The 10,368-nt window shown below is 45.2% G+C and overlaps 1 protein-coding gene across 5 annotated transcripts in view; it reads right to left on the minus strand.

The window, feature by feature from the left end:
- Positions 1-1,416: 1,416 nt before the first annotated feature.
- RNF185 (ring finger protein 185) overlaps positions 1,417-10,368 on the minus strand; it is a 49,101-nt gene continuing 40,149 nt past the window's right edge. For all 5 annotated transcript variants that reach the window (XM_017869002.1, XM_017869007.1, XM_017869005.1 and 2 more), the window contains 2 exons: positions 6,437-6,554; positions 1,417-3,916 (listed from right to left, as the gene is read on the minus strand). In XM_017869002.1, coding sequence (XP_017724491.1) covers positions 3,819-3,916; positions 6,437-6,554 — 216 coding nt within the window. In that variant the 3' untranslated portion in view covers positions 1,417-3,818. The remainder of the gene's footprint in view (positions 3,917-6,436; positions 6,555-10,368) is intronic.

Consider the following 10,368-nt stretch of genomic DNA (forward strand, 5'->3'; position numbering starts at 1 on the left):
TAGATGCAACAAGACTGATCTGAGTTGATAGTTACTGGAGTTGGGTGATGGATACATGGAGGCTTTATTGTCCTGTTCTGCTACTGTTTTTTTTTTTTTTTTTTTTTTCCCATCAAAACAAAACCTAAGGCTGGGCATGGTGGCTTACAACTGTCATTCCAACACTTTAGGAGGCTGAGGTGGGAGAACCTATTGAGATCAGGAGTTCCAGGCTGCAGTGAGCTGTGATCACACCACTGCACTCTGCCAGGGCACTCGAGTAAGACCTTGTTTCTAAAAGGGTTTGTTGCCCTGGCTGGAATGCACTAGCATGATCACAACTCACTGCAGCCTTGATCTCCCAGGCTCAGGTGATCCTCTCGCCTTGGCCTCCCTCCCGGATAGCTGGGACCACAGGCATGCACCACTGTGCCTGGCTAATATTTTTTATTTTTGTAGAGAGAGAGTCTCCCTGTGTTGCCCAGGCTGGTCTCAAACTCTTGGCCTCAAGCGATCCTCCCACCTCAGCCTCACAAAGTGCTGGGGTTTGTAGGTGTGAGCCACCATGCCTGGCCTAAAAATCTTTCAAAAAAGAAAAAAAAAAACTCATTTTTTCTCATTGGGCTTATGAGCTCCTGAAGTTCCCTTACCTTTGCATTCCCCACTGTATCTTGGTACAATTTGATAACTGTGAGATCAAAATCTAACAGGAAGAAAAAAAGCTCTTTTCAGAGGAAGTACCTGTAGCTCTGGCATGTTGGGGAACCTGAGGTTGGGCCAGATTTGTAATCTCAGCAACATCATCCATCTCACACTACACCCTGCTACTAAGGAACCTTAGGGAAGGACACACCTTCTGCTCCAGAGAAAGGACTTGGCTGACAGCCCACCTGCCCTGTTACTAAACAGATGGAGAGATGCTGACAGTGAGTAACCTATGATTGTCCTAAAGGCTCTGATAAGCAACAAGCTAGGCTCCACTGTGGCAGCTTGTCACTTATCAAGCTCAGGAATGCCACGTACTTGTCAGGACTGGGGCTGCCTGTCAGACAGGTTTTATCTTGGGCAAGTCTGTGTATGAAGCCAGGCCTCCAGCCTACATTTATCATCTCTAATTATCGATAGCTGTTTAAAGACTTTCTTTCCTTTTTTTGTTTTTGTTTTTTTAAGAGACATTCTCGCTGTCGCCCAGGCTGGAGTTCAGTGGCATGATCATAGCTCAATGCAGACTTCAAACTCTGGGCTCAAGCAATCCTCTCGCCTCAGCCTCCAGAGTAACTAGGACTACAGGCATAAACCATGCCCAGCTTCTTTGAAGACTTTCATCCTCAGTGTGAAATTACCGAGGATACACAGGAGCCTCCATGAGGGCATACCAGTGTGACTACTCCCCACCCATTCACCCTCCATGACATAGACAAGAAGCCCAAGCTCATAGTAATGTAAAACCATTTGTTTAATTCTAAATCAAATCACTTTCACAACAGTGAAAATTAGTGACTGGCTAAAGTGTGCCACTGTACATATCATCATTTTCTGACTGGGGTCAGGACCTGGTCCTAGTCCACAAGGGTGGCAGGAGGATGGAGGCTAAGAACACAGAAAACACACAAAAGAAAGGAAAGCTGCCTTGGCAGAAGGATGAGGTGGTGAGCTTGCCGAGGGGTGGTGGGAAGGGGGCTCCCTGTTGGGGCCGAGCCAGCAGTCCCAAGTCAGCTCTCCTGCCTTAGCTCCTGGCAGACGGTGAGTGGGGACCCACAAGGTTCAAAATCAAACGGCATTTGGCCAGCCTGGCTTTACTAACAGGTTCCCAGAGTGCCTCTGTTGGTTGAGCTCTCCTGGGCTCACTCCATTTCACTGAGTCCAAATGATTCATTTTGCTACCCACAACTTTTCATTGTTCTTCTGGAAACCCATTTTTGTTGAGTCCATCTGACTGAAGTCCTCTCTCCCTCCACTAGTTGGGGCCACTGCCCTGGGGGGTCCCACCAATTCTCTCTAGAGCAGAGACACTCCAGAGGCCCCTTCAACTTTGGGGATTTCCAGAAGATGATAAAAAGAGCACTCTTGAGTGGGTGCCCAGGAATGTGTAAAATCTGTCAGGCACACTAAAGCTGGTGGCTTCTTCCTACCAAGTGGATTTGGCAAATGAACCACCTACTCAATACTTTATATTTTGTCTGTTTAAACACTGAACTCTGGTGTTGCCAAGTACAAAGGAGAAGGAGTGAGGGCTATGAAGAGGGCACGGCTTCCCTCATCTTCCTCAAGATCTTTGTTTCCACAAACTATGCAGTCATAATTGGGAAAAAGCACTAGGTGGGGCTTTCTACCATTTGTTGGTTATTGCTGGGGTTAGCCAGAAGCAGTGTGGATGGCAAAGTAAGAGAGAGGCCCAGAGGAAGCCCATCTCCCCCCAGCTTTGAGATCTCCAGAAAGAGGCTGGATTTCTGGGATGAAGCCTAGAAGGCAGAGCAAAAACTGTTCCACCAGGTGAACGGTCCTACCTACTTGGTAACTATACTTCCTCAATAAGATTCAAAGGAAGCAGCCTGTGAAACTGAAAATCAAATCAAAGTATTGGGAAGACTAATTTCCCCTCGATTCCACAGGAGGGAAGACCACACAGTATCATTGTGCTGGGGCTCCCCAGGCCCTGCACCTGGCTTTACAAATCATCAGCGGTTGTCTGCTTGGAAGTCACATGCTTCCCTGGTCTTAGCACACATAACAGGAGTTTTCGGGGAACTCTATCAAGCCAAACCAAAATCAGGGTCACATGTGGGTTTCCCCTTCCCTTGCCTCTTCATGAAGGACAACTTGGCTTCTGAGGATGGTGGTCTTCTGCATGCAGTTGGGCTGACCTAACAAAGCCCCCAGTTTCCTGTGGCAGGTTCTGGGAGAGGATGCATTCAAGCCTCTGCAGCCTAGGGGACAGGGCTGCTTGTTCGGTTATTCCTGCATCGGAGCTCCAAATCCCACCAAAGTCCTGACTCCAGGTCTTTCCTAATGCACAGTAGTCAGTCTCAGCTTCAGCAGTATTCTTGGCTGTATGTTCTCTGGCAGACAGAGGCAGATGCACATAGTTTTAGGGAGAAAGCTGATGGGAAATCTGTGAGTGAAGTCACATGTCTCACCAGGAATAATTTATGCCAGGAAACCAAGAAGTCATTCAAGTTGTTCTTTGAGGCCAAAGACGCTGAGCACAGCCCAGAGCCAATAAAAGATTTGAGTCTCTGGTGAATTCATGAAGTGACCCCAGCTTTAGCTGCTGTAATTATTTTTATGGGACAGCAATTTCTTGCATCTCTACAGAGGAAGAGGAGGGGGAGGGGGAGGAAAGAGAACAGAGCGGCACTGGGATTTGAAAGGGGAACCTCTCTTATCTGAGGAGCCCCCACTGGCTTCAGAGGCAACTTACCAAGGGGTATTTAAAGAGATGAAAATTTCCAGAAATACCATTTGGTGCATCCTTTTGTTTTTGTAATATTAAACTCAGTTGAAATTATACTCTGACAGTTTCTCTCTTTCTGCCTCTTCCCTGTACAAAGTCAGGACCTGCTGAACTGGTTGAAACAAGATTTCATGGTGTCACCCATGAGAGAGGACTCAATGCCAAGGCCTGAGGTTATAGGGTGTTTACAGCAGTGGCAATACTCAGGGGTCATCGCCAACTGGTCTCGAGTTCCAAAGCTCTGATGGAGAAACAAGACTCCTTGATGTGTTACTGATCCCACTGATTCCAGGAGTCAAGATTAGCCAGGAAGCCAAACACCAGGAGTTGGGGTGGCACGTCACCAGTTCAGAGCCCTGCCACGGATGTAGGCAGGAGCCCAGAATTAGGCGATCAGGAGCCAGAACATGATCACCAGGGCCACAAATAGGAAGAGGCGTGACAGGAACTGCTCATCCACATACTGGGGTGTGCCAGGGACAGCTGGAGAGACAGGAGGGAGAAAACAGGCTGTCAGAACACTGCAGCTATGCACACTACCCACTCAGGCCAGAAGTTGACAGCATTAATCTTGTATCTCTTTACAACATCAGAATCCTACACACACAAGATTTCTTTTTTTTTTCTTGAAACAGAGTCTCGATCTGTCGTCCAGGCTGGAGTGCAGTGGCACGATGTCAGCTCACTGCAACCTCCACTTCCCAGGTTCAAGCGATTTTCCTGCCTCAGTCTCCTAAGTAGCTCGGATTACAGGCATGCACCACCATGCCTGGCTCATTTTCATGTTTTTAGTAGAGATGGGGTTTCACCATGTTGGTCAGGCTGGTCTTGAACTCTTGACCTTGTGATCCGCCTGCCTCTGCCTCCAAAAGTGCTGGGATTACAGGCGGGAGCCACTGTGCCCAACCTTTTTTTTTCTTTTTGAGATGGAGTTTTGCTCTTGTTGCCCAAGCTGGAGTGCAATGGTGCAATCTTGGCTCACTGCAACCTCTGCCTCCTGGGTTCAAGTGATTCCCTTGCCTCAGCCTCCTGAGTAGCTGGGATTACAGGTGTGTGCCACCACACCTGGCTAATTTTTTTTTTTTTTTTTTAATTTTAGTAGAAACAGGGTTTCACCATGTTAGCCAGGCCGGTCTTGAACTCCTTACCTCAGGTGATCCACCCGCCTCAGCCTCCCAAAGTGTTGGGATTACAGGTGTGAGCCACTGTGTCCAGCCAAAAAAAATGTCTAAACCCCAAATAATATCACGCAAAATGAAACTATGTGGAACAATAACAATAAGGACAAGACATGGTCCAATTTATCATAAAAGGTTTGGCCTGTACATGCAAATAAACCAGCTGATTAACAGAAAACTCTTGCAGGAAATAATGAAAGCAAGCCTACTGTTTGTTAAGTATATTCTATCTGCTAAGTGTTTTGTACATGTTATTATTTGGTGGATATTATTATTTCCATTTTGAGTAGGAAGCAGCTGAAACATAGGTCTGAGGTGACCTGTTCAAGATTGAAAGGCTCAGAAGTCAGTGGCAGAGCTCTGCAGTCTCTCCACACACTGCCTCTCAAGGGCCCCACAGGGATTGCCTTCCTTTTCCAGAAGAGAACTAGTATCCAGAAAGGCAAAATGTCTTGTCTTTCAAGTTAGTGGCAGACAAACTGGGGTGAGAACCTAAGTCTCCACTCCTCTCTGCTTTGAGAAAAGCTACCATTTAGAGCTCCCTGTCCTGACTTTGGGGGAAGGAGGATAAAATAATCTGTATTCAGGATGATCAAATTGTATCAAGCATGACAAGGGAAAACTGTGACTGTGGCAGAGGAATAAAGTGATCCAGAGTCTAGCCTGGCTGTGGAACTCTACTTAGCTGGGGAATCCAAGGTTAGCCTTGGACCAGGTTAGAAGCATGCAAGCTATCAGGCAGGTTCTTGTTAGCTTCACAGGGATATGCCCTTTCTTCAGGGGAGAGTACTCCCTATCTTTTGGGGTATCCTTCCTCTGAAAAAAAAATGTGAACAGAGGATAAACCTTCAAGGCAGATAAGGTAAGAAAGGGCATTCCCTAGATATCTTGGTGCTGAGATTCCTCAGTTGGATGCTCTGATGGATTCACGAAGACAGGCAGGCAGACAGTCAAGAAAGACTTATAGATCGCCTGCTGTGTACCAAGGACCAGGGTGGGGATGAGAATAACTGGGATGACCCAGTTACCGTCTTTAGGGCATAAGCTCTTGGCGTGAACCACACAATGGTCACTTCTGTACCATACGCTGTGTCCAGTGTACATGAAGCTCCGAGTGCAGGCAGAGCTCAACCAATCATGGCATCTCTGCAGGCTCCACAGTAAGGATCTTGGCTCGGGTGTCGGACCGTGATAGAGTTCAGGGCACCCACCTCATTGCCTTGCGCTATACTGAATGCAGATGGCACTTTCAAGCAGTAGGAGGGAGAAATGCAGCAGCAGTTGGTGGACATAGGCATGGTTCCCACAGGGCTGAGGCTGCTTGTGACTAGCCTCATGTTGTGTCCTGAAGGAAGCTGGACAGAGATGCCAGAGAATGGATATGCCCTCACTCTTGATGGGTCATTGCCCATTTCCATGTCCCCAAATGGTCAAAGGGGGGAGTAAATGTGCATAACTAGGCTTTTCCTTAGCTGAGTATCACTTGTAGTTTTTCATTTTATAGACATGGGGTATGTCTTGGTAACATTACTGAGCATTTTCTGACCTGTTAAACGGAGCTAATCACACACTTGTTCCATAGGGTGGTTGTGATGATCCCCTGAGCTTAGAATGGAAAGTGCTATAAATATGCCTAATAGTTGGTAAGTGCTCAACATTGTTACCGTGTCTATAAGTGATCTGAAAACAGCTTAAGACATTTTGAAAAGGCTGATTATACATGTAGTGACAATTATCTGTAACTTATATACTGCTGAATTCCAAGAAGTTTTCAAGCAATATTACTAAGATACCTTCCTAATTTCTCAAGGAAATAGGGTCTTACCTGGAGGAGGCCGCCCATCGTTTATATTAAATGCTGTGGCAAATATCCCAAAGGGAAATGCCCCAATTCCAAAAGACATCTGGAAGCCACCATCTCCAAATCCAAATCCTTGAAATCCCTGCATGGAAGAAAGGCAATTAAGGGCAGGAGAATCGGGCAGGTTTCTCCTGTGCCTGTCAAAACTCAACATACCTCATGTTGCCTTGCATGTGGCACCTGCCTCTTCTCCCTACCTTGTGCCACATGTTTCCAAGGTGGGGGACAGCTTTTCCTCCCATATATACACTGAAGTAGAGGAACTCTTGCAAGCCTTAGCTTTTAGCTTAACCCTTTTAGCCTTAGCTTCCAGCTAAGAATCTATGAATGGGCCAAAAAGGACTGGCTCTGACCCAGTGTGAAACAGTCTGCCGACATAAGTCAGCACTCTGAGGGCTTGAGGATATTTTCCAGAGTCCCACATTAGCTAGTAACATCTTCCACATGCTTTATAGCAGCAATATTGACAGTCACCCCTGTGCCCAAGGGAACATCAAAGAAGCTACACATTATCTTTAATAGCAAAAATGTTGAAACCTAATTAGCCAACAATGGAAGTCATGATCAAAATCTTGATACATGCATTCAAAGAACCATTATCCTGACTTAAGCGTTTAACACTGAAAAACTCTTGTGAACAAGTTATCAGACAAAACTGCTTGAACACTGTGGTCACAAGTACATGATAATATGTAGGTATATGGACAAGTTATGGATTAAAATTTCTTCTAATATTGTTATACAGAATTTTTACATTTTAAAACACTTCAATGTTTTCTGATTATAAAAGTAATATATGCTTGCTATAAGAAACTCACACATTACAGAAATAATTGACAAAGAAAGTCAGAGATCTTCTATTCACCTTCCCACTTCACAGTCACTCCACTTTACCTCTGAAATAACCACTGTCAGCAGTTTGGTGTATCACCCTCAGTTTTTTTTCCCTGTGCATGTTTTTTTTTTTTTTTTTTTTTTTGAGACGGAGTCTCGCTCTGTAGCCCGGGCTGGAGTGCAGTGGCCGGATCTCGGCTCACTGCAAGCTCCGCCTCCCGGGTTTACGCCATTCTCCTGCCTCAGCCTCCCGAGTAACTGGGACTACAGGCGCCCGCCACATCGCCCGGCTAGTTTTTTTGTATTTTTTTAGTAGAGACGGGGTTTCACCGTGTTAGCCAGGATGGTCTCGATCTCCTGACCTCGTGATCCACCCGTCTCAGCCTCCCAAAGTGCTGGGATTACAGGCTTGAGCCACCGCGCCCGGCCTCCCTGTGCATGTTCTACACCACATCATCTTTCACATGAAAAGATTCAGTAGGAACAATATTGTGAATAAATAACTCCCTTTTTTAAAGCATGAGCTCTGTGGTAGGCACCATTGTTAAGCACTAGGACACATAAACCATGTTTAATTTTTACATTAGCTTCATCTGCATTTCACAGATGACCAAACTGAGGCTTGGAGAGGTGAAATAACTTGACCAAGGAGTACAGTTTAGATCTAAAACTAGGTCAGTTTGATCTGAAAACACATGCTTTTCTTTTTCTTTTCTTTTTTTTTTTGAGACAGGGTCTCGCTCTGTCACCCAGGAGTGCAATGGTGCAATCATGGCTCACTGTAGCCTCAACCTCCCAGGCTCAAGCAATTCTCCCATCTCAGCTTCTTGAGTAGCTGGGACCACAGGTGTACCCCTCCATGCCTGGCTAATTTTTAAACTTTTTGTACAGATAGAGTCTCACTTTGTTGCTCAGGCTGGTCTCAAACTCCTGGGCTCAAGTGATCCTCCCACCTTGGCCTCCCAAAGTGCTGGGATTAGAGGCCAGAGCCACTGTGCCCGGCCTTCATGCTCTTAATTACTGTGCACATCTTTCAAACATTTTTGTCTCTTCCCCTGCATCCCTGATGAGAAGTTTAGAACAAATGATTTAAAAAATAATAAAAAGAAGACAGACTATTGAGCCAAATGCTCTTCACAAAGAGCTCAATGGCCTTCATTTATGAGTCTTTTGCAAGTCACAAAAGTAGCTGCTCTCTGTCACACACTGAGCAGCCTGGCATCTAGTTCCAAGCTTCCTGCCAGATGGTATCACCTAGAAAGCCTAACAGCTGACTTAATGAGAGGGCAAACCTAAAGGGAAGCAAAACAAAGAGTTTCCATTTCCTCAATACAAAATGCCTCCTACTCAGTTCAAGGTTGAATCCAAGGGCTCCTGGGACTGAGGCTGCCTTACTTGGGAAGGTGAAATTGTTTCATCAGGAACCACAGATTCATTCAGTGCAATCCTGAGGACTAACCATTCTGCTTCCCTTCTAGCAACATCCATATGATCTCACCAGTCTGCACATTTGGTGGGATTATGTTCCTGGGCCAGAGTATGCCAAAAAAAAAAAAAAAAAAAAGTCACTAGAAGCTGCGGGGGCTTTTAAATGCTAGCCGTATGCACTTCGGTCATTAAGACCAGGGCCTCTGGCTTCCAGGGGCCTCTGATTCCTGCATTAGTTGCTAATGCTCTGTAGGAAACCAAAACCTGGGAATGTTAAAGTGGTGTCACCTGGTGGTCAAGAGCAGCGACTTCAATACCAGCCACATCTGGGTTTCAGCACTCTATGTGTGGCCCTGGACAGATCACTTTACCTATTTAGGCCTCAGTTTCCTCCTCCATTAAATGAGTTGATGTGAGGCTTAAATGAGATCATGCATATAAAGCTCTTAACATATAGTTATTTCCATATAGTAACAGTTCAACAAGTGTTCACTGCTAGTATTATTAAGTGTAATCTGGAGAAAAGAACCTTAAGAACCTTAATTTCTTTCTTTTTCTTTTTTTTTTTGAGACGGAGTCTCGCTGTATTGGTGCAATCTCAGATCACTGCAACCTCTGCCTCCCAAGTTCAAGAGATTCTCCTGTCTCAGCCTCTCGAGTAGCTGGGACTACAGGCACATGCCACCATGCCCAGCTAATTTTTGTGTTTTTAGTAGAGACAGGGTTTCACCATATTGGTCAAGCTGGTCTCGAACTTCTGACCTCAGGTGATCCACCTGCCTCGGACTCCCAAAGTGACTCATTACAGGCATGAGTCACCGTGCCCAGCCAAGAACCTTAATTTCTATCAAGATCCCTGACTCAATAATCCTACTCCTGGAAATCCTAATAAAATGCCATTATTCAAACTCAAAAAATCAAAAAAGAAAAAAGTGGCAGTGCGCGGTGGCTCACACTTGTAATCCCAGCACTTTGGTAGGCCGAGGAGGGCAGATCATCTGAGCTTGGGAGACCAGCCTGACCAACATGGAGAAACCCTGTTTCTACTAAAAATACAAAAATTAGCCAGGTGTGGTGGCACATGCCTGTAATCCCAGCTACTCTGGAGGCTGAGGAGAACTGTTTGAACCCAGGAGGCAGAGGTTTTGGTGAGCCGAGATCGCACCAACGAAACTCCAGCCTGGGCAACAAGAGTAAACTCCATCTCAAAAAAATAAAAAAAAAAAAGTGTGCAGAGATAGTCACTGTAGCATTATTATTTAAACAGCAAAATGGGGAAACAACTAAAAGGTCCTTCGATGAGGAAAACCCAAATTATAATGAATCAAAACTCAATGAGTTCCCAGTAATAGCATGGAAAAATAAAAAATAATAAAAAAACTCAGTGGGATAAATGGCAGCCTAAATAATAAAGAGGACACTTCAGAGCATCATGGAAAACCTGCCAAAATTAAATTTTAAAGCAAACAGAATGGTGATGGCTACATAAAAATACATATGCATAGCATACAGATAAAGAGAACATGAGGAAATGAGAATATACTTGTTCTGGGCTCTTGGCAATGTGGGTAAATATTTTGCTTTTAAAATTTCTTTAACATTTTAACAGAATTTTTTTTTTTTTTTTTTTTTTT

The sequence above is a fragment of the Rhinopithecus bieti genome, unplaced genomic scaffold (genome assembly GCF_001698545.2).
Source record: "Rhinopithecus bieti isolate Rb0 unplaced genomic scaffold, ASM169854v2 scaffold_4666, whole genome shotgun sequence".
In the NCBI taxonomy this organism is placed as follows: Eukaryota; Metazoa; Chordata; class Mammalia; order Primates; family Cercopithecidae; genus Rhinopithecus; species Rhinopithecus bieti.